This window comes from Perca flavescens, chromosome 1, assembly GCF_004354835.1.
Source record: "Perca flavescens isolate YP-PL-M2 chromosome 1, PFLA_1.0, whole genome shotgun sequence".
NCBI lineage: Eukaryota > Metazoa > Chordata > Actinopteri > Perciformes > Percidae > Perca > Perca flavescens.
The window spans coordinates 35,431,824-35,455,583 of NC_041331.1; the positions used below are offsets into that span (position 1 = coordinate 35,431,824).

Genomic DNA, 23,760 nt, shown 5'->3' on the forward strand with positions numbered 1-23,760 from the left:
GATTAGTTGTGGAAACAAAACCAAACGTTAACCTCAAACTACCGAAACCTCCAGCTGCTTACAAATAATTCCAGGAGTAGGCCTAACGCTGTATTGATGGTAGAATATCTATCCCTGCAGTTAATTTTAAATCGTAGCCAAGGTCTTTTATTTTTCTCTTCCTCTCTCAAAGTAATGCAGCTGCATATGCAAGAGTTTTATTTATTTTTTTCTTCTTCTGTGTGCTGGTATGAGGAGACCAGGGCCTGCCACAATACTCTCCTTGTGTTCTGTGGGCAAGAGGAGCCTGGCTCGGCTCCTGTCGCACAGTTGCTCACGGCACTTGTCCTGTCATTTAGACTGACCTTCTCGACCTGTCTGCTGATTCTCAGACTTGACTGTAGCTTATCTGCTCTGTGGAATGTCTTCAGTGAAGGTCCTATCAAATAAACAGCCTTGCTCTTTAAGTTCTTTTGTATTTTTATTCTACACAATGACGTCATATTTTGAGGAGATGTTTTGCGACGTATGGTTGGTTGTCCTGATCTGCTTTTTTGTGCTCGTTTGAACCCACATTAAGAGTGTTCTGGGGAAATGCATTCCTTTGCTTCATTGGCAACAGATGTAGGGGAGAACATTTTTTTTTTTTTTTTTTTTCTTTCTTTGAGCTGAACCTTTTGGAGTGTCTAAAAACAGTGTGGTGTGGACCGTAGGGCAGCTGTTTTGCCCATGGAGGCTGAAATAGACTTCATGAGAGAGCTAATGTCGGCCCTGTGGCTGGAGCGTCACAGGGCCCGTGTTTGTTTGCAGTGGCAGATGGATAAGGAGCTGTCAGCATGCTTAACAGCTGCCCCATCCACAGCTATTAAACTACCTAGCTGTGATGTGACAGTCACACAGATATGGCCGGAGATCCAAAAGTAACTGCCATTGGTATAATGAGTGCTTGTGACCAGAGGGTTTAGTTAGCCAAATCTGTTGGGAAATCTGTAAGTGACTAAAATATAAGGCATGTGCTTCTCAACAACTGGTGTGGAGGTGCCTTTGAGCAATGGCACTTGCATGCCCGAGTGGAGCTGCTCAGTGGCTAGTACTAGAAGGGTGCAGATGTACTGGGCACCATCCCCGGTGTAAATGTTTCCCATTATGAAAGCAAGGTGGGTTGTTGCAGAGAAGTATGCAAGAATGAAAATTCATTGTCATTTTTTTTGTTGGTTATTAGATTTACTTTAGTGAAAACAACAAAAAACATTTTGGCGCCTGTTGATAGAACGCTAGCAATTTTGAAAAAAAAAAAAAAAAAAAAGCCCCCTAGTTGTCTGTTGATGGCTGCAGTTTTTTTTACCCAGAGGTACTTTGCACAGACAGACAGGTAAATTACATGGTGCTATGATTTACTACATACCCCTACCCAGTGGCATACTTGGTTTGACGTTTTTTGTTACTGGCGACAGGGAGCTTGCTGCAGGAAACCTTAACCCCCTTCCTGTTGAAGCTGAGCAGCTGACAAGTACGGTGAGTGGGGAGGTAGAGCTAACATTAGCCCCAAGCAGCCCATGCTGGAGAAAAGACATTAAAGTGGGCTGGCACAACTCCAGTGCATCCGGAGGGACTCTCCTATCACATGTGTTTGTTTGGGTGCAACTCTAATACAGTGTGCCCTGCAACAGGAGGCTGGCAGCCAATAGAGCTACCCAGAGAAGCCAGCAGGCCTCATTAATATTGATGCCATGTCTGCTCCTCTTGGGATAACCGCTGTTTACGGAATGTTAAAGCCAGGAAGGACATGTAGACCACTAACACTCTCTAACGTTACATAGATAATTTGTCTATCTAATCTGCCTGGAACAACCATGTAACAAAGCAAGTAGCCCATAATTTCTCCTAAAATATCTGAATGACTCACTGTACTTAATCAGTTCCTACCTTTTTTATTCATTCGGAGGTGTGTGAAGCCATAAACTACATCAAACAAGATGAGCTTTTCACTCTCAGAAAAATCAAACTCCACAGAACTCGTTTGAGCCAAATGCAGTGTCTCAGTACCATACTACATACCAATATCATACAGCGTATACTTTTGGCAAATCTTCAAAGTATAACATTTTGTTGATTATTTGATATACAAAAAAATCAATGTGATTTTTATCATGTTTTTACTATCGGAGAATGAGAAAAGATTTGAGTCAACAAATGTCAAACTGTGACTTGGACTGGAATACCGCTGCTAATTAAACCTGCCAAAAACAAACTGTTTTCGCAATGATTCAATATTTAACTTTGGTCTTTCAAACCACCTTCCTAAAGTGGTCTCACCACTGTCCACACAATTAGTTGTAATTATTTCCAGCTGTGAGCAGATCCTCAATGTCATTCTGCATTGCATGTGACCATAGCGTTTTGAAGAAATACCAAAATAGACAAGTCGATTTGCAAGGCCACATCAACAAAAATGACTGTTACTGTACATGATATGTACAAATTGAATGAAAGTTGGCCAGTTTTGTTCCCAATGGTGGCTTGCTGACTAGTTTAGTCTTCTTCCCAACAACCTAATGCTCTTATTTTTATTTATTTTTCGTTTATTCACACGTCATCATTGTATCATAAAACACAATTTCAGAAGGTGCAATGATCATATGTAGGCCGTGTGAAATGGGGAACCCCAAATAAGCTACTAAAAACTTTTCAGAGGGGGCCAGATAACAATAGATACAGAACAAACAGATAATATACAGACACTAAAAAACTCAATTTACACATACTGTATGTTTGTACTCTTCTCTGTTTATGTATCGGCTCTCAAACTGCCACTAAGTTAACAAGTAGAAAGTTCTCGCATGTGCTGTTCACGTGGAAAACATCCCCTTAAAAGAGCTGGCAATGTACTTTACCTTTTTAGTGTATCGGCCCAGTTTGTTGGGTGATGGTGTATTTAGTGAAGGAAACCTTTTGTAGACTTTTTTTTTGGAGAGATGGACAGTACAGCTACATTGAGGTTTTGTAGCGGATTAAGTCACTTGGTAATTGCTTACATAGGAAAACACAAAGGGATGAATCGAAATGAATGCTACTGATAGAACTTCAAATGAAGAAACCAAAAAGGAAACTCCAAGGCACTCTCTTTTAGAAAAATACAAAGCCTTTATTTATGGCTTAGTCATCATAAATCTTAAAGTACTCCGATGCGTTTCGGCATACAAGCCTTCGTCAGGGAGTCAATCGAAGGCTTGTATGCCGAAACGCGTCGGAGTACTTTAAGATTTATGACATTATGATTATCCCATCCAAAGAGCACCTAAAGCTAATTTTTTGAGTCCTGGAAGTGCTCCGCTACAGACATTTGATAGAACTTCAAATGAGTTTGACAAAGCTACTGTATTTAACGTGGATCTGGCTGTCAGTATTACTACAGACACAAACCCTGTTGAGTGGCAACAGGGTTTGTATCCGTAGTGATATTGATCTGGCACATTGGGTCTGTACATCCTCATACAATGATCTGGGAAAAGTGCTTATCACTGTAAACTGACAAGCAACCTCTTTTGTGATTTGTAATTTTAACTAGGTTAACCTTCAGTTTCTGTTTTGTGGGAAACAACCCAGCTTTGTAAAGAAAAACACTGGGGTGAACATAGCTTAGGAAAGCTTTGGAAGATAGAAATAAGTAAGACTGGCAGAAGTGTTGTTGCAGTGCCCATGAGCAAGATAAAATCCCATTGGCTCTAGTACAAGTGTGCACGCCTGTGCCCGTGTAAATAATAACCCTTTGTGCAACTTGTTCTGTAAGGCTTGTAGTATCGAAAAATGCCTCGTCGTTCAATACCCAATTTCAATAGGAGTAAATCTCATCGTCAGTGAGCCAACAAGCATGCAGCGTCCTTCTACCAAGGAAATGGAAAGCACATCTCTGCTGTCCCTTCATGGGGAGGTCACTAGTTTCCCTTGGCTTTGTCTCTCTACTTTACGGCCAGGGACAAATGAGGGGGGCCGATTTGTGCCGGGCGCTCCTCTGTTTGTGAAAGGAAGTGAAGTTTGAAGGTCAGGAGAATGTTGCCACGGATGCATAATGGAAGCTACGCATGTAAGGCCACTACGCAGACACAGACACTTAGCATACAATGACAGCAGGCTAGATGGTGTTATCTAGTTGGGTACGGTATTCCCCCCCACAAGTTCTTTTTCCTGACTCATCCCAAAATACAGAAGCTTTCGACATGGCGCTACAAGATACGAGCATGAATGTTCCTCAGAATGATAGCCCTGCTGTGTATCTAACAGATTAGAGTATCATGTTGATGTTTGGTGTGCCATTGGGTGTAATTCCATCAGGAGTGTGTCTGTATCAACTTCGATGCCACTACGGCTTCACATAGCAAAGGAACAGGTTCATTGATGGAGTGTTTTCTTTGAAAGCTACACCTACTAGCCAACAGAACACAAAATCACAATATTGAATCAAGTTTCCCCTTCAAAAATAGTTTTACCTCCAGATACATAAAGGTTATTATAGACCCATTTTTTTATATACATGGAAAGGTTTTAGAAATAACTTTCTAAAACCAATTTAATTTTTTTTGTTGTTGTTTTTTTCAAGTTCCTGTCCGCTTTATTGACACAGGCAGTTTTATTTTGAAGTTTGCATGTTGCATTTTAAATGACTGCAGATCAGAGCTAGTTTTTCTCCTTGTCAGAAATGTCATTAACTGTGTTCAGTCTTTCTAAAATTCAGTCGCCAGCTGACCTTTGGCTGTCTTTGAATGCGATTTAGCAAGAGATGTGAGACCAAATTCCTCTTGATCTTGACAATGTAAAATATTATATTCATAATCAAGTGGAAATGCCAAAGGGAGAAGGACAAGCCATATAATGCTCGGGTATTGAATGAGAGTATTGAGAATCCTACTGTGGGTCGCTCAACAGACCCCGCAGTGTCTTCCAACAATGGCTTCTTGCAGGAATTTCTCTCTGCAGCTGTGTTCTGCTAAACCAGACACTGCCAGAGATTCCTTCAGAGACGCTCTGTGAGGTATGGTGTTAGTAATAGTCTAGAAATGTTCAACTTTAAACCACAGCTCTTTACCAAACCGTAATGTAATATTACCACCAAGTTTAGAGAAATGGGCTAAATGTCATCCTCTTTCAAAGAGAGCAGAAAAATAAGTTATCTGTCAGCACAACAGTTGATACACTCCACAAATATTATGGATGTCACTATTGATACTCAGGGTTTGATGTTATCACTGTATTGATCTATCTAAAACTGAACAAAACTAAATTTATTCTGTAGCTTACACTTTTGTAAGTGTGAAACGGGTGTGCTCCACTGCACAACTGTGAAATTAGGATTATGAACTTTCTCACTTCAGCTTTCAGAGTAATAGCCAATGAGGTTTTTAAACTAGAACATGTGTTATTGCTAAAGCTACTGTTGATATTTAATTTATATTTGTGTTCCTATCACACAGGCTTGTCATTAAAACTAACGGAATCCTTACATACAGAATTACTATTTGCCGGTAAGAAAATGCTACAAGTGAAGTGAAGCCTCATAATTGGCCATGTTTTGAGTTGTACAGGGCAGTCCAGTTCTTTTGGGGGTGTAACAACAGTAAAACGGTTGAAACTCAGCTCATCCTTCCTCTTTGACATGCTGTTAACCTTCTCTTCTGTGTCTCTGCCCTTTCCTCCCTTAGGAAATGACCTAGAGGCCTTACAGATACATTTGTGCTTTTGTCGCTCTAATCTGCATCCGCGGAGAGCAGCGAGATCTGGGAGCACACTTGTTTTCGCAGTGAGTAATATCTACCTCAGCCAGCATACAGGGGAGAAACCAGGAAGCTGCTGGAGACTTCAGACAGACGGAGCTATCAGCTGGCCATTCGCTCACTGCCTGCAGAGTTCTGCTTTGTGAAGAGGATTTGAGACGGACTGGATCTGTCTGCCCTTCACCTCCCACAGCTCCTCTACCAGCTAGTGTACAAGAAACCACATCCTCTGATTCCAGCATTTACTTACTTGTTGTGTTATATATTTTTTTTTTATTAGTCATTTTTCCTCTGTGCTGTTGACCAGTGTCTGATTTTCCTTGGATTCGTGTTTGCTTTCAGCTTTTAAAAGGATTTTCTATTTTATTAGTGCAGGCTGGTATAGGTTTATATATGTAAATACATATGTGTATATACTCTATATATAGATATACTGTATGAAGAAGGATTTTTTTTTCTCGCCATGAAGGAAAGTTAATGCACTTTAAAACTTGGCTGTAGTGTCACTTTAAGTAAATTAAGGAGTGTTTTTGACTTTTCCTCCCCTATTATGATAATTTAGTTTGGAGCTGGAAACAGAGAATCTGGAGGTGTGTCTGTGCTGTTTCATAAGCTGGGCCTGACGTATCTGCAGCAGGGCTGCATGCAAGCATTTCACCCAGCTTGCCAGTCACTCTTTTGATCGCCCTCCGACCTCTCCCAGTTCTGTCCTGCCTCTCTACAAGGCATACTGAGATGAGCCTCTGGCAGGTGGGATCCTTGAGCTGTCTTTTTACGTAACTTGAACAGTTCCAGGACTGTGGACAGGGTTTGGTGTTTTTGTAAAGAGGACAAGAGCACTTTGTGTGAGGAAAACAAGCTAAAAACAGATCCTTCCGGTGCTGTTGCACCACTTATGTATTGTTGTAGTGCGCAGGAAAGTAAAATGGACTACAAGCGTCGCTTTTTGCTCGGCGGGTCCAAGCAGAAAGTGCAACAGCACCAGCAGTACCAGATGCCTGAGCTGAGCCGGTCCTTGAGCGCCTCCCTGGCCTCCTCTTGCTCTGCCTCTTCGCCCATGGGCACCGGGGTTGGCATGCCCGGCAGCTGCCACCCACCTCCTTCCGGCACCACCACCACCACCGCAGTTGCAGACATCCAGCAAGGCATCTCCAAATATTTGGACGCCCTCAATGTGTTCTGCCGGGCCAGCGCCTTCCTCACAGACCTGTTCAGCAGTGTGTTCAGGAACTCTCACTATTCCAAAGCAGCTATGCAACTGAAGGACGTGCAGGAACACGTTATGGAGGCGGCCAGCAGGCTGACTGCAGCAATAAAGCCTGAAATCGCCAAGATGTTGATGGAGCTGAGTGCCGGGGCCGCCAACTTCAAAGACCAGAACGACTTCAGCCTGCAGGATGTTGAGGTAGGTGATCGCACAGAAGTGCACACCATCTCCGCTTGTTGTCACATGATGTTGACTTACTGTAAGTAAAATGGCTCTCTCTCGTCTACTGTTTGCTCTTCTGGAATGAATTAGTTGAGCTCACAACCTGAGGCACCACATACTTTTATCATATTCGTTTACTCATGACTCGTCTTCGAGAAGCAGCGCTAAGATGCTTAGCAGCACGCTGTCCAAAGGCTAGCTCCATGAATCAGTATTTCCTGGCTCAAACAGGATTCCCCCGCCCAGTGTTAAGCTAGTGTCAGTATCTGAGGGTGAGGTGTGAAAAACACTGAGGATGTGAGAGGGAAAGTCATCTTTTGTCACTGTGAATACCACACCGTCTTTCCACAGCACTGTATTTGCTGATGTGAAACATGTGAAATGTGAAACATTGAAGCGGAGTGGTTTTTCAGGTGAGGTGATGCACTAAATATCCAAAAGGCTCAGCTGTGTTATGAGAATCAATTTCTCTCTCTGTCTCATATTACTTTTTGTAATGTCTCTCTCCTTTACACGGTTGTCTTTATTCATTTGTCCTGTCATGCCTGCTTAATCGAGATAGTTTTAGTTTTTACCTAAAAGTCAAAGGCACACACACACGCACGCACGCACGCACACACGCACGCACGCACGCACGCACGCACGCACGCACATTTCAGGTTAAGGCACGATTATTAAATGCTGCTTGACTGTTCTTGCTTTGAGAAGTCATAATCATGAATTTATAATTGTAATGGAAAATCTAAATTACAGTATTTATCAGAGTAATTCCAATTGTCAATTTGGATGTAATTGTGCTGCCCTAAGAGAGTCTCTCATGTGGTTCCATTGGAATCAAGTAGCTGTGTTTTCAGCTGTACACCACACCCAAGCATCCCCCAGCCTAAACCCCATCCTTCCTTAAGATTACTGCATCTGCTTATTTATCCTCCATTTAATACACCGTTGTGAGCCTGTGGAACTCCTGTGTGGATGACCGTCCTACATCCCACAGATTAGGAGAAGACGTCCTTAACTGTTTTCTTGCGGTAGCATATAGAGACTTAAAATTAAATAAGTATAATGACCTTGTGACTTGAGTTCAGTAGTTTCTGGGATTTTAATTCAGTAATAACAAACATTTGAAAGAGGAAAGCCCAAAAATTAAAGCCCATTTTGTTACATGTGGAAGTGGATGGTGCAAAATGTGACAAAAAATAGTTCTATAAGAATTCTAGACTGACATTCCTCTTTCTATGGTCCGTTTACAAACTACAGCAGGGCACTATACAAACCCCAAACATCATAGGAATTATTTTTTTATTACAATTTACATGTAAATATTGGCTAAACCAAAGCCAACTATGTGGGAAAGCTTCTCCTCCTCTGGCCTAATATCTTAACCACCATCTTGCCTCAAGTTTCTTCGCTTGCTTGCATTCAGACTCCTCAGAATTAGAAATGAATTTTAGACAAAGAAGAATTCCCCCATTATATCTAATTCTGTGGCACCTGTGACAAATCTGTAGCAATGCGCCACAAGTGCTCCGGTATAGGTGAAACACTCCAATATATAAAGCAAAAATAATGGCGGTTATCAGTATTTCAATAATCCTTTAGCATTCAGGTACAGGGCTGCGGCCAAGACACTAGAGGGGCTGTAGGACCTCGGTGGATGTGGCTGAGCCCAAAACAGGAAACCCTTTTGCGCCGCAGTCAGTAACTCTGACTCTCTGTGGTCTTGGATATGCTCAGATGAATATTAGAGTAAGCCCAAGTCTGTGAAAGTTTAGACCGCATGGCTTGGCACTCACACTTGCTGTCTGGCCCCGGGCATAAAGGGTACATTTGTTAAAGCAGAGAAGGAAACGTATTAATACTTTATTTTACAATAGTATTATTCCAGTGTGTTAGTTGTTTTAACTTCTGAAACACTGCATGTACACAATAATATCGTGTTGGTAGAGTTTAGTACAATGTGCCAGATACAAGTGAACAAAAACAGTGGGGTTAAATGGCACAGTAGTGTGTGTTCTTTTAATCCCAAAAGATGTTTGTTTTCATAGTACAGAACACGGTGACAGGAAAATAAGTGCTGGACATCTGAAATTTATAAATAATGGGGAAAAAAAAGCTGAAGATCAAGTGATCCAAATATTGTTCACGTACACCTATTATTACAGGCTTTAGGATTTTGCAATGAGTTATCTATGGCCTAGGTTTGGGTTCACTCATGTAGAGCATTACTCATGAATACATATCAGCACTACTATCTAAGTTTTATTTTGGTAGAAGTTCTGTACACGCACAGTATAAACTTGTTTATACCTAGCTTGAAATAATTGCTGCTAAGTCAGCCTGTCCTTTACGATGTGATGTATTTGAGACTTTTGTCTGTATGAGTCGAGGAATGCGGTCTGGCAGCTGGATGTATTATGAGGTCTTCAAAAAGAACCAAATGCATTTCTGAGTTTAGGGAGTTGAGGTATGTGAAGCTTTTCCCCCTGTGTTGCTAAGCTCACATCTCCTCCTCTTTTTTTTTTTTTTTTCCCTCTTCTCTCCTCCCCCACCCCTTTTTTTTGTATTTTTTTTTTTAAACAAAGAGCCCCCAATGGTTTAGGTCAGCGCAGTCTGCAAAACAAACCACTTTTTTTTTTCTTTTCCAAAATCAGCTCTCTGGCTGCTTAGTGAGTAAACTGCCAAATATGCATTAAAATGTCACATTTAGAGGCTGTTTTCCATGCTTGTAAGTTATATTTATATATATATATATATATATATATATATATATATATATATATATATGAGGGCTTTATCTATTTACAGTGAAACATATTATATATTCACTGTAGGAGTTATTTTTGTTGGCAGTTTTTACTTTTGTATTGTGAAAAGAGTTAAAGTTAGCGAGGAAAAAAACAGAGGTTAATATTTTGAACACAAGTTGGATTTAAACTGCTGTTTACAGGTTGGTGTAACAACATTTCTGGGCACGCCTACTGTTTTCAGTTCCGACCAAAACAGGTTTAAAAGTACCCCCTGGAGTTTTTTTGTCAACTAGTGATGCTATGGAGCAATGTGATACACATTCCTACCGATGTTTTCATGCTATTCGAAGGTCTGTCGTGTTTCAAAACAAAAGTAGGTAAAATAGATAGTAGGCGGCAGTGACGTGCACGCAAAAGCAAGACTGTAAGCTGGCGAACATGCATGTAAACAATGCAGGAATTGAATCACAAAAAAAACAAGGAAGGAAATGCGTTTGTTAGACCTCAAGGATATACACAATGTGTTTTGGTGAGAAATAATGAATGTAAACATAACTTGTGTTTGTTTACAAGAAAAATCCACCGGGCACCTTTTTAAAACATCTGTTTTACAACAATTTCTTAATTTATTACACTTGCTCATTAAGCTGATGAGATTATATCTAAAATGACTTTAGAGTGCAATAATAAAGTTAGTTTGTTTGTAGAGTACCAACATACTGCATGGAAGTGACCAGTTTTAGGACATTTAGAGTTCAAGCCTTTGTGACCTTCCTGTTTCCCTGGAATGATTGTGTCAAAGGGAAGACCCAGAAAAAGACAAAGATTTACCATCGACATTTACCAAAGAAAGGCTCCTTGTTTTGTTTTTTTTCGCGGATCAGACAGTGGAGCAACGTGACCATCTGGTTATTATAACAGCCTCACACTCCCTTTCACTAGAAGAGGTCTAGAGCTCAAAAACCCCTCTCTCCTAGAGTTGATGCACTTATAATGAAGGTGTTCTCAGAAAATAAAAATTTATATATATAGATTGATTGATTCCTGATTCGCCTCGTTTGGGCCTGAAAGGGGCCCAATGTCGGCTTGGCTCTGCTGCACTCTTACTTCTCATATTTTCCATGACTGTGTGGGATACTGCACAGCTAATCACATGTGTTATCCATTATCTTGGGCTGTAGCCATGGCCTCTTTTTTTTTTTTTTTTTTTTTTTTCTTTCCTCACTTGGTTATTGTTGACGACTCAAACACTTTTGAGTTGCTTTTGATCTCATTGTCAGCATGTGTTTGTGCTATTTTGTGATCTTCTTAAGGATACACTGCAGGTGATATCAGTTTGCTTTATTTGGCCATATGTATTGTGTCCAAGCTTCATTATCAGGCTATATGTGTCTTCTGTTATCTATTATTTGTCTGCTTTGCATACACACTAAATCCCCGTTGACTGATTGAGTATGGGATAGTTGCTCAACATCAACAGCAGGAGCAGGAATTTCCCATCTTGTGCACACTGGATCTGCGCCTGTGTTTATTAAGCCTCCCAGAGTCAGCTCAGGCCATGCAGTGGGATAAGCAATATATCGTCCTATTTTACACATTGGTCTGAGTTTAAGGACACAGACTTGCATTTTACAGCTGTTGTTTTTATTGGCCATGCTAGCAGCACGGCTCAAGTGATGACAATGTCGGTCCATTGGCCTGTTATTCTGTCCTGTCAGTCGACCATTTTTTTGGTAAGTTATTAATAGTGGAAATATCTTAACAGCTACTATTTTGTACAGACATTCATGGTTTTCACAGAATAGGTCCTGGTGACTTTGATTATCCTCTAGCGCCACCAGCAGGTTGACATTTTTGGTTTTTAATTTAAATACCTCAACTATTAATGAATGGATCACAGTGACATTTGGTACGGACATTCGTGGTCCCCAGAGGATGATCTGTAAAAACTTTGATTACATTGCCTTTCATCTAGCTTTATCTTCAGGTTTGTCCAGTGTATGCTTTATAACTAAATGCCTGCAAAACTAAGGACATTCCCATCACCCTCAGCTATACTGTGTTTAGTGCTAATTAGCAAATGTTAGCATAACACGCTAAACTCTCCTGTCTTAGGTTGCATTTCAGTAGTACTGTTTGCTAAAACATAGTGGATATACTGAACTGCCACATAATACAAAAAGTATAGACATGTTGTGTGCGATAACACACAACAAAATGGACAATAACGGACCAGTTTGAGGCTAGAAGCAGTATTACATCTTCGGAGTCCAATTGTTTTTGTATTTTGGGACCCCTCATGCATTGTCCTGGTCATACCATGACAATTTGACTAAAAAAAAGAAACTCAATACCTACAGTAAGTGAAACGGGCCACAAACCCAACAATTTGCTTTTATACTATTTTTAATCTGTTTATTCTGGATATCAGAGATAATGGGCATATTCCTATCTTTCGGTTATTTTAAATATTTTTTGGGGCTTTTTACCTTTTCTATTTCACAGTGAACAGTAGAGAGGTGACAGGAAATAAAGGGAGAGAGAGTCCCTGGCCGAATCAAATTGGGCATGTTGTGATAACGGTTTAAACTTTTAGAGTAAGTCCACTGCATGGAATGACAAAACGATAAAGCATCGAGCAAAGTCCTGGCTCAAATATTTCATAAAGGACAAAGGATTCACCATCACATTCTGTTTTATAGTTATAAAAACAATGAACTTTCCAACAAGTGCAGGTTTCAAGCCTTTTAGGCACAGTTTAGTTTTGGTTTCCATGTTGCAGAATGAAAGTAGCTGTGTCCTGTTGTTCCTGTTTGCCATCAGAAGGCAGCAGCATATTTCTGTCTTTACAACTCAGCCTCCCCCTTGAGATATTTTCAGCAAGTACCTGAAAAAGAAAACCCTGTGACCATGGTGGACCCTGCGGTGTCCTGTTTCTCTTATTTTGCTAACTGAACAACAAACGGCCTCTAAGCCTGGACTATTCTCTCACCAAACAAACCCACACACTTCGCATTTGCGTTCAACCCAGTGGGTGTGGAGTGATGTATGCTGACCTGAAATATTTGGTTATGTTGAACGTATCCATTTTGCCTCGATTGTATTAACAAATTACTACTCAATTTAAAGTAAGTTAAGATATCAGCAGAACTACTGTGAAAAAGGGAGATAGGTGTATGTAGGTTAAAATGTTGGGTAATACTTTACTTGAGGGTATCTACATAAGAGTGTCATGACACTGTCATGAACACATGACAGTGTCATGACAGTCATGTTGACATATGAACCATAACTTGTCATGACAAAAACCGAATGACACTTACTAAAAGAAGCGTTATGTCATAAACGTTTGACTTGTTTATGTTTATGACACGTTCATGACAGTGTTATGTCACTCTTTTGTAGATACCTTCAAGTAAAGTGTAACCAAATGTTGTATAGACAAACTGTGTTTCAACCACATAAACAGGAGAAAATAGAAATCGAAAATTGCGTCAAATATTGCTATTCCTGGCCGCAATTCTTTAAGTATAAGTAGAAAAACCTTACCTCACACGCACTGACATGCATATTCAATCCAATGTGTTCTCTGGCTGTGTTTTGTTTGCAAATACAAATGCACATTGTTCTCATTCTCAGATGTTTGATATCGGTTTACAGGACACGATTTACCACTAATGCAAACACATGCGCATGTTAAGTTGTCTGAAATCAGCCCTGGCAAAATGTTTTATTTTGAAAGATGTGTTCTCTGATTTCTGCTTCATGGCACGGCCTTGGCTCTCAGCTTTCCTAGTATGGTATTTACTGTTGCAAAGAGTAGGGAAAAGGGGACGAAGGTTGTCTGAAGAAGAGTTGATTATATTTTAGGCTTTTGGATAAACCAGATTGTTTTATAATCGACTTTTGTTTGGAGCATGGCACTCTTCCAGGTGTCCAATGTGTTTTTAATGATTCATTTTATTATCATTAAAAGGAGCAGCCTGAAGACATTTTGCTGATATAGTTCATGTGATCCGGTTGCAGAAAATGTGATGGATGAGTTAATCTTTTAATGGTGTGACATTATTTTATTAAATAATTTTATTATAAATTCAAAAAAAACAAAAAGAAAAACAAGGTATTAACATACTGCACCTCATTCCAGGGGAACTATCCTGCTTAATCCACTTAGTGTACCTTGAAATAAAGCCTTTTTTTATGGGAAAGAAAAAGTATATTCTCTTTCTTATAAATGTACTAGGCATATACCACAACAGCTGCACTTTTCCTGTCAATCGTAATGGTTTCTGTTCTTAAGGTGTGGAAAAGGAAACTATAACAAGCTCAAGGTAGTTTTAGAGGTCTTAAGTTTTGTATTTTATTTTTTTGTTTCTTAGTTGAATCATTTTGGTAGAACAGGGCTTAGGGTAACTTGTTGGTGAGGCAGTATTTGGTTTGTAAAGTAGCACAGGAAGCTGGTTATTCAGAGTGTTAACTAACCGCTGAGATATGTGGACATACATGTTAGTTTCTTAGCCTGCAGGCCATATTGTTTGGTCTCTGAAACATTCTGACTTACACTCACTTAAAGGATAATTAGGAACATCTTTTCAATTTCTCGTTAATGCAATTGTCTAATCAACCAATCACATGGCAGCAGCTTCAATGCGTTTACGGGTGTCGTCCAGGTCTAGAGAATCTCCTGAACTCCAAAATGAATGTCAGAATGGGAAAGAAAGGTGATCTAAGGAACTTGTGGCGTGGTTGTTGGTGCCAGACGGGCTGGTCTGAGTATTTCACAATCTGCTCAGTTACTGGGATTTTCACGCACAACCATTTCTAGGGTTTACGAAGAATTGTCTGAAACACGGTATTAGTATGGTGTTCCTAATAATCCTTTAGGTGAGTGTACGTATTGTCAATGATGGATGTTTCTCAGAATGACGTGCGTTGTAACAGTAATCTCTGTCCTCTGCTTCCAGGTGCTGGGTCGGTGCTTCCTCACGGTGATGCAGGTCCATTTCCAGTTTCTATCACAGGCTTTGCAGAAAGTCCAGCCCGTGGCCCAGTCCTGCCTGGCAGAGGCTCTTGCCCAGGCCCAGGAGCGTTGCACCAACACCCGCTCCCAAAGCTCCGACCTCAGGCCCCTCACAGAGCTGGAGGAAGCCTCCCGCTCATGGAAAGGTGCTGCTCAGGTATGCAGCCACAGGGCGCCCCAGGACTCTTCCTGGTCGGGGTCTTTTAAAATATGGGGTTTGTCTCTGTGAGGTGAAAAGCTGACTTGTTAAACATTCCTGAGAAATGCCAGCCGTTTATGATTTCCAGCCTTAATTTTCTATTTCCTCTTTTCTGGGCCGCAGTTTGTCTGTGAATCTGCAATGTTATGTTCTGTACACCTCTACAACCCAACCCATGTAAGGGAGGCAGTTTTGTAAGAGGACCTAACTAATCTAATCCCCAGGCTAATCAGTCCCTTTGGCCCATTTTGAGCTCTGTTGTGTAAAGTGAGCCAGAGAGGAGAATAGTGGGTTGATTGATCTGTTAAGCCCTGGCATGCAGATCGTAAGCCCTGGAGGGGACTAGGCCTGGATAGACCCTGGTAGAATGTGCTGGGCGGGCGTTTAGTTAGAGAGAGGAGGCCGGGACTAGGGCTGGGCGATATGGACCGAAAGTCATATCCCGATATATTTTGGCTGAATATCGATATACGATATATATCCCAATATTTTTTCCGCAAAGTGAGAGCAAATGTTCAGTCAAAGCCAAATATGACATGTCACAAGTAGTTTCATAGAAACCGGCTATTTCAGTGAACAGTTGCAAAATCAAATGAATAAATAATAAACAGGTTTCTTCACCTGGTTCAATGCTCAGCTGTTCAAATAACAATAAAATGTAAACATAAATTCTGATTAACCCTTGTGTTGTCTTCCCGTCAACCTTTTCAACGTTTTTGAGGCCTTTTTTTCAGTTTATTTTAGTTTTTTTCCAACGTTTTAAATTGTTAAATTTTTCTTCTACACATTTTCAGCGCTTATTTCTACGTCCCATATTTTCTAATATAGGGCTGGGCGATATAGAGAAAATCAGATATCACGATATTCTTGACCAAATACCTCTATCGATATTGCGACAATATATTCTAGAGTTGACAGTTGGTGCTCTCGCAAAATATTTTAAAAAAAGATTTTAGATAAATAATCATTAATAATAGAACAGCTAGAACAGTCTGGTAAGTTCAGAAAAGTACATCACTTCACTGTAATGCAGCCTTTAAAACCAGGAAAAGACACTTATGTCATATTACGATATCCAAAATCTAAGACGATATCTAGTCTCATATCACCATATCGATATTAATATCGATATATCGCCCAGCCCTAGCCAGGACTCTTTTTCAGAAGCTCCACACATGGTTTTTATCATCTAAAAATGTGTACTTCCCAGTGCTCAACATCTATTTTGTCAAAACTTTTATTTTGCAAGATTTTGCAATTATATTCAAAGACAGTCTGCCTGTAAAACCTGTAAAAATGTTCTATATTTGCAGTTAAATCCACTCACTCTCTGGTATTTCTTGCATTTCTCGGTGAGATTGTGCTGTAGTAGTGTAGATGTTTCTGCTGTCACTCTGACCCAGTGCTCTGCTGTGCCCTCAGGCCATGGCGAGGCTGAGAGAGAGGGGCCGGGACGGCTGCCTGGCAGGCATCCAGGTTCAGCAGCTCTTCTGCTCCAACAACACCACCATCCCTGAGCACCAGCTGAAAGAGCTCAACATGAAGATTGACAATGCTTTACAGGTACACTATCTCCCCAAAGACAAAGGGCAGGGAACTACAGTTACTAGTATTCCAGTGGTTTGTTGAATAGAAAAATCCTGAGATAGGTTTTAAGAATCAAATGGGCATCCACTTATGCAGGGAAAGTAAACCTATATTTTTTAAAGTATCCAGTAAAAGTATAGTACTTTTTGATTTAATAAACCGGGTGGAACTAGATGTTGTCATTAACAAATTTGTAGTGCCAGGGAAGTGTATCATCAGAACCAATTGTTCTTGGTGATGAAATCAATGTGGGACTGATAGCCGGTAATGTTTTCTCTCCATCTCCAGGCCTACAAAGCTGCACTAGAAAGCCTTGGCCATAGTGAGTACGCACTGAAGGCTGGCTTTCATCTTAACCCCAAATGTGTGGAGGCAGCCTTACAGGTGGGTACTTTCTCAAAAAATCAGCAAAAATCTTCAAAGCTCGTCAGTCAGCTTGTTGGGTATCTTTTTTTTCTTGTTTAATATGAATGACAAAAGAGCAATAATTATTCTTTCATTGCTGTGTCTCCATGTGTCAATGTTTTTTTGCTTTTTGCACTGTTGTGTGTATGTTTACATGCTTGTGTGTGTGTGTGTGTGTGTGTGTTTGTGCAGAGCTGCTGCAGTGAGGCAGAGGCCCAGCAGGCGGGCAGGATGCAGACCACCTCCCAGCCCATCCAGTGCGAGCTGCCCACCATCCCTGTACAGATCGGCTCACATTTCCTCAAAGGAGTGTCCTTTAACGAGTCAGCGGCTGAAAACCTTAAACTGAAAACGGTATGTTCCTTGGCTCGACTGGCCAGCTTATATTGGTTACCCACCTTGTTCTCTCAAAAAGGTAAAGTAGCCCTAAGTGTCAACCATGTCTTATTTCACGATTCTGTTCTGTGTCTCTGTCAAAGTCACCAACTTTTTCTTGCTCAGTAGTTAAAAAAAAAAATCTCACTATGTTTTGGGCGATAACCTCAGCAGAGGACAGTACTAGTAAAAACTTGAGTTGCTTTTTAGTGGCATCTGAGGTGTAACATCAACAGACAGTGATGGCAGACTGCTTTCTTGATGACCCACTGTGTTTTGTCTCCTCAGCACACAATGCTGCAGCTCATTAAGGAGGCACTGGGCCAGAACGGAGTGACCCCCAGGGATGACTCTCCCGTCACCGAGGTCCTCAACCAAGTGTGCCCATCCAGTTGGAGAGGAGCCTGCAAGACAGCTGTCCAGCTGCTGTTTGCACAGGCTGGTCTGGTGAGTAGAGATGTTAAAGATCGGGGTTGCTACAGTAAAGCTGTATTTCCTGATAATTACTGATCATTTGTCAGAATCAGAGACAAACAGGGGGTTTAAACCTTGCTCTTGTTAACATCCATCACCACAGTGTAGTTGATACTACAGAGCAGCAGAAAGAAGTGACATGCTGACGTGAACAGGCCTGTTTTACTTCACTGCCACTTCTGCTTGAGTTACCGAATCCTCTCCTTTTTTGGGGTTTGGCAACTTGCATCTCATTGTTTGTCAGATTTGTAATGGAGATGAGGAGATCTGTCTGCTTGCTTTGAGGCAGCCGAAAGGTGTAAACAAACACCAGAGAGACACAAAAGGGAAGAAACATTCCTGCAGCATCTGGACGAAGGATGGGCTCGCCTGGGCGAGTTTGCAAACCGAATACCCCCCTCCTGTTGAAAAGGAGAGTCACAGGGAGGGAGGGTCAGTGGCAGGACTCTCCCTGCAGTAACACCGATGTGTTTATTTCCTCTGTGTGGTCTGCCCTGTTTTGTGTGTGTCAAGCCAAGGGGTGTTCCCATTCAGCCCTGCCAGCCCCTTGCTGACTGTAAAACAATCCCTGGGATGGTGGATGAGCGCTTTGCATTTGCTCCTTATCTGATCCTATAGCCACTCAACCAAAAATAAATCACACACACACACACACACAATCATATGCTACATCATCACTACTTTGTTTAAATTTTTCATAACAGTTTTAAAACAAAAACAGTCTCCATCCTCGCAAGTGTTTTAGCGCCGTTTCAGAACTAATCTTCGTCCATACTAGCACGCCTGTAATCACATTCCACAGACCATTCACGAACGCATGCGCATCCCGATAATGCCGCTGGACACAGGAATTGTCGCAAATCGCTCGAATAATAGCTTGCCTCCTTCCCATATAGGCAGTAGTAGCATTATGAAATGGAAAATGTATCTGCACAACAGCTGCAAGCATTAACAATGGGGTCAGAAACAGCTGTAATTAGGAGTTTACAAAATGAAACAGGCTTTCAAAATGTGAGGCGTAAATGTAGCAAAAGTTATGAAATTTTTAAAACGAAAACTTACTAGAGTGGATGTCCTTCTTTTACACTCACACAATACTGACCGTAAGAATCACCATACATGTTCGGCTGTCGTTCCTGGCAACACGATTCACTAGCTACTCCCTTTTTACTTCTAGTCATGGCTTTCCAAGTCCATCGAAGAAGTTGACCTCGTCTGTTTTACTGCATTTCCTCCTCCTCATCCTCCTCCTCCTCCCCAATAACCTTGTCATATGGGGTTTGACATAGCTGACAGACTTTGCGTGTATGCATGGCTCTCTCATTTGGGCAGCCCGGGGTTTCCGAGGATACACCTGCTTTTTAATAACAATAGGGTAACTTCCTGCAATACAGGAAATAGTCTCCTCCCACCTTCCCTCCCTCTTTGTGACCCAGCTGAGTGGGCCACTTTCAAAGAACTCCCAAATAAATTTGACTAGCAGCAGGCAGGAAGGCTAGCCTGTTTCTTGTCACTGGCTGACTGAATTTCCCCTTGACCCTTACTGTAGAGGGTCAAATCATTGTGTTTTGTTTTAAGACGGTGTCAGTTCACTATTTACAATGGCTGTGAATAAAGCTTTTCTGTCAGGAGATGCTGATGCCGGTGTGTTTGTGTGTCCCAACAGGTGGTTGTTGATACAGCTCAGATTGAGAACAAGGAGGCCTATGCTCCCCAAATCACTCTCGAGGGTTCCAAAGTGGTGGTCCAGGTTCCCTCTACATGGTAAGCTCATCAAGACACTTTGTTTTTAAAGAAGTAGATCTGTCAGGATCTCTACGTTCACAACACAATGAAGAGGAATGGAGAATCTGGTTAATACACTGAATTTAATAGACTGTTCAGCACCTGCATTAACCATACTTCAGTAGTTTATTATTAAATCAATGTACTGGCATTATCACATCTTGAAGAAAAAAAACAATGGTGTCGTGGGCACATTATGTTGTATGCTGGATTTACAGTCAGTGCTCAAGACTGTCTTACAGCTGTAACGGAAGTGTAAACATCTTGGATTTTAACATCACAAAATCCAGATGCCATTTATCTAGACCTACATCTAGACCTACATTTAGCCCTAAGTTACATTCACTTGATAATATACATCAATAAAACTACAGTTATGATGCGTCTATGCCTTATTTTTTGCCATATTTATACAGTTGTATACATACATTCATGGTGATGAGCTACATTATACCTATATAACTATCTTGGAGCAGCTATGTTGGCAGATCCTGGCAGATCTTGCACCAGGGCAAGTCAGTGTTATTTGACAAATCTGAAAGAATTTCTCTTTGAAAACCTCATTCTAGTCATTTGTCGTTATGACAATGTGAGAAGTTTAAATTAGCACCCAGGCAAGGAGATGTATTTCCAAGATGGGGAAAGCCAGTGGGCCACGTTGTGTACATTAAACCAGCCTGTCTGGTTGTTTTGGTTCTTCTTTTCTTGTTTATGAATGTCGAATGCATTCAATTCACCTGGGCTTTTGTATTCAAGACATTGTGTGGATTTGTAGTTCCTGTCTCGTCATGTATTGTGTGTGTGTGTGTGTGTGTGTGTGTGTGTGTGTGTGTGTGTACATGTTCAGGTGTCTGAAGGAGGACCCAGCCACTATGTCCTTGCTCCAGCGGAGCTTGGATCCGGAGAAGACACTTGGTCTAGTAGACGTGCTCTACACAGCAGTGTTTGACATCAACAGGTGGAAGGAGAGAAAGTGAGTGAATGTTAAACAATGATAAGTAACCACTTAATTTTTTAACAAGTAGCTTTGTTGTGTAGCTAGGTGATTTCACCTTTTAACTGTTTTGATTTGGCTAAAAGGAACCCTGGTGCTTTTGCTCAGTTAGTATGATTCATTTGGGCTGGTTTGAAAACTGTCAATTGAACCGTGGTGCAGACCAAACAGCTGGACAGAGACCGCTGGAGCGGTGTGTTTGTGGCGTGAAAGTAAATGGACCAAGCACAGTATTTTTGTGATTTTTAGCATGATTTCAAAAGCTTAATCGTGCAATGACATTGTTCAATATTGCGATGACTTTATGACTTGCGATAAACAAACAAAAGTGTGCATATTTTGCTATACTTTTCCTATTTCAGCCTGGTTGTCCTGGTTGGTCACCCTTATTCAAGAAACTTCAGATGACTGTATTAATTACTTTAAAACCTTAATAATTTAGTCATTGTCTTTCTCTTCCCTCCAAAAGAGAGCAAGCCTTGCCCACTATTCAGATGCAGCTCCAGCGGGAGAGCCCAGACTATAGTGGCCAGGCTGACCTGCCTCTAGGCACCAGCTCCAAGACCTCCAGTGGATTGCCCAAAACGATATCCAAGCTGACTTCCAAGTTCACCAAGAAGGTCTCGTCCAGCTCAAATAGTGGGGGCAGTTACTCCATCCCTAGCACCCCGTCTCGCAGCATGCTCACAACCAGTAGCTCTGAGGATAAGGCCAAGAGCCTGGGCCACAGCGACGGGAGGCTACAGGGCATCTTGCAGGTGAGCAGCCTGTCCTGCACCCCCGACTCTACCCAGCAAAGCCAGCTGCCCAACGGCTTGGTGTCCGAGGACCAGGGGATGAACCTGCCGACTGACCAAGAGATGCAGGATGTCATCGACTTTCTCTCAGGATTCAACATGGGAAAATCCCAGCAGGCTTCGCCCCTGGTCAAGAGGAGGAACTCCGTGGCATCTGCAAACCCCGCTGACCTGAAGCCCCCGAGCGGACCTCCGCCAACCTCCCAGTCTATCTCTCACAGTGCCCTACAGCCCCAAGCTCAGACCCTGCCCCAGCCTCCACCATCAGTGCAGAAGCAGCAGTCACAACCACAGCCACCTCCTCCACAGCAACAGCAGCAGCAGCAGCCCCCTCCTCAGCAGCCCTCCCCACAGGCCCTGCAGTACTACCAGCACCTCCTTCAGCCAATCAGTCAGCAGCAGCCACCTCCTCCTCAGCAGACCCCGCCTCAGGTCCTTTCACAGCAAAGAGTGGCAAGCAAGTGGCTCGGCACCTCCGGGCAACAGCCTCAACCGCAAGGCCCCCCGGCAGGACTGTCACCCCTGGGTCCAATCGGGCAGTGGGGCTCTCCTGGACTGCCGGATCTGAGCTCGGATCTGTACAGTCTGGGCCTGGTCAGCACCTACATGGACAGTGTCATGTCAGAAATGTTGGGTCAGAAGCCGCAGGGGCCCCGCAACAACACTTGGCCCAACAGGGACCAGAGTGAAGGAGTGTTTGGAGTCCTGGGAGACACGCTGCCCTTCGACCCAGCAGGTGAGATCCACCTCCACTTTTATATGCCCATGAGGTGAACTTTTTCTACCCCAAAATCTGGGAAGTGATATGCTGGGGACTTACAATGGAGTTACAGTTAGTTATTCATTATACCAGGAGCCTAATGTTCAAAACGGGGTTAGGGTGTGTTACCCTAAGTGTCATAAAATAAATTTGAGTCGATAACAACATAAAGGGACTACTATACAAGGATCATTATCCTACACAAAAGGCAAAATCATTACATTAAAGTAATGCAGTGTAATGGCAGTGGAGATAACTGATGTCCCTGCTTATTTTTGTCTTCAGCCAAAGCACTCTAAAGTGAAGTTAAGAAAGCAAATGGCAAAGAAAAGATCAGGATGGTCAAAAGTTGGTCGAGGCCAAACTGCATAGAAGAAAACTGTTTATTAGGTTTTATTCAGTGCATTCAGTATGGCAGATATCTTTTTAAGAGGTATGATTAAAAAGCCATTACTATGCAGTACAGATGTCATGTCGTGCTGCCAGTCAGTATATAGTAAAATAATGCTTTGGATACTATTATACTATCTTGTAACCATTCAAGCAGATTTCAGACAACGTTGGACTCTGCTCTGAGTAACCTAATCAATGTAGGTCAGATAGTGTGAGCAGCTGTTTTGTTCGCCTGCAAGTTGACGATTTATGCTGGATTTGTTGCGTCTGTTGCTATTTTTACAGTGCAGCAGACTCTTTTGATGAGAGTCGAAGCCTATTGTGCGGAGTTGACTTACGGCTATTGTGATTTTTCTGCTACGGTAGACAGTCTGGCCAAATGGATTGAGCTCCAGCGAGTGAAAGAGAAAAGCTGAGGGTGTCAGAAACTCATAGTTGTGTTTATCCTCCCTTTCCATCAACAGTTGGCTCTGATCCGGAGTTTGCTCGTTACGTTGCTGGTGTCAGTCAGGCCATGCAACAGAAACGGCAGGTGCAGCACGTCCGTCGCCCTAGCAACCCGCGCAGCAACTGGCCAATGCCCGAAGAGCAGCACAGGACCTGGTCCCACCCAGAGTACTACAGTGAGGGGTATGTATCTGTACATGACATTTTCCTTTCCTCACTGACCCACTGCTGTACAGATTTTTGTTGTTGTGGTTTTAAAACCACACCTTTTATTAGTCAGACTGACATTTTAACATGTGCAAGAATACAAGCAGGAAAGAAGAATAAGAAAAGATGGAATTAATATAAAAAAGATTGGTGATATATACACACAGCGTCACACACCCACAATGTGTTATGGGTACATCTGAATGAAAGTCTTTCCCTGCTATCACCTTTTTTAAATGTAGACAACGCAACTCAATACTTTTTTCTACAATCGTTTTTAGGCACACAATTTTCTACCAATCTCTTCCACTCTTACTTTTAGACTTGGAGATTTAACAGTGCCCAGTACAGTATCTGTATTCTTGCCTTTACAAATCTGACAGATTTTCAAAAA

General features: G+C 41.9%; 1 protein-coding gene across 2 annotated transcripts in view; it reads left to right on the plus strand.

Moving 5' to 3' along the window:
• garre1 (granule associated Rac and RHOG effector 1) overlaps nt 1–23,760 on the plus strand; it is a 31,668-nt gene that overhangs the window by 5,935 nt on the left and 1,973 nt on the right. The window contains exons 2-12 of one of the 2 annotated variants that reach the window (XM_028582612.1): nt 5,676–6,497; nt 6,657–7,152; nt 14,888–15,100; nt 16,565–16,705; nt 17,018–17,113; nt 17,327–17,488; nt 17,798–17,956; nt 19,650–19,747; nt 20,616–20,741; nt 21,232–22,295; nt 23,177–23,342. In XM_028582612.1, coding sequence (XP_028438413.1) covers nt 6,673–7,152; nt 14,888–15,100; nt 16,565–16,705; nt 17,018–17,113; nt 17,327–17,488; nt 17,798–17,956; nt 19,650–19,747; nt 20,616–20,741; nt 21,232–22,295; nt 23,177–23,342 — 2,705 coding nt within the window. In that variant the 5' untranslated portion in view covers nt 5,676–6,497; nt 6,657–6,672. Of the gene's footprint in view, nt 1–5,675; nt 7,153–14,887; nt 15,101–16,564; nt 16,706–17,017; nt 17,114–17,326; nt 17,489–17,797; nt 17,957–19,649; nt 19,748–20,615; nt 20,742–21,231; nt 22,296–23,176; nt 23,343–23,760 lie in introns of both variants that reach the window. The other variant, XM_028582604.1, reaches the window with a different exon arrangement.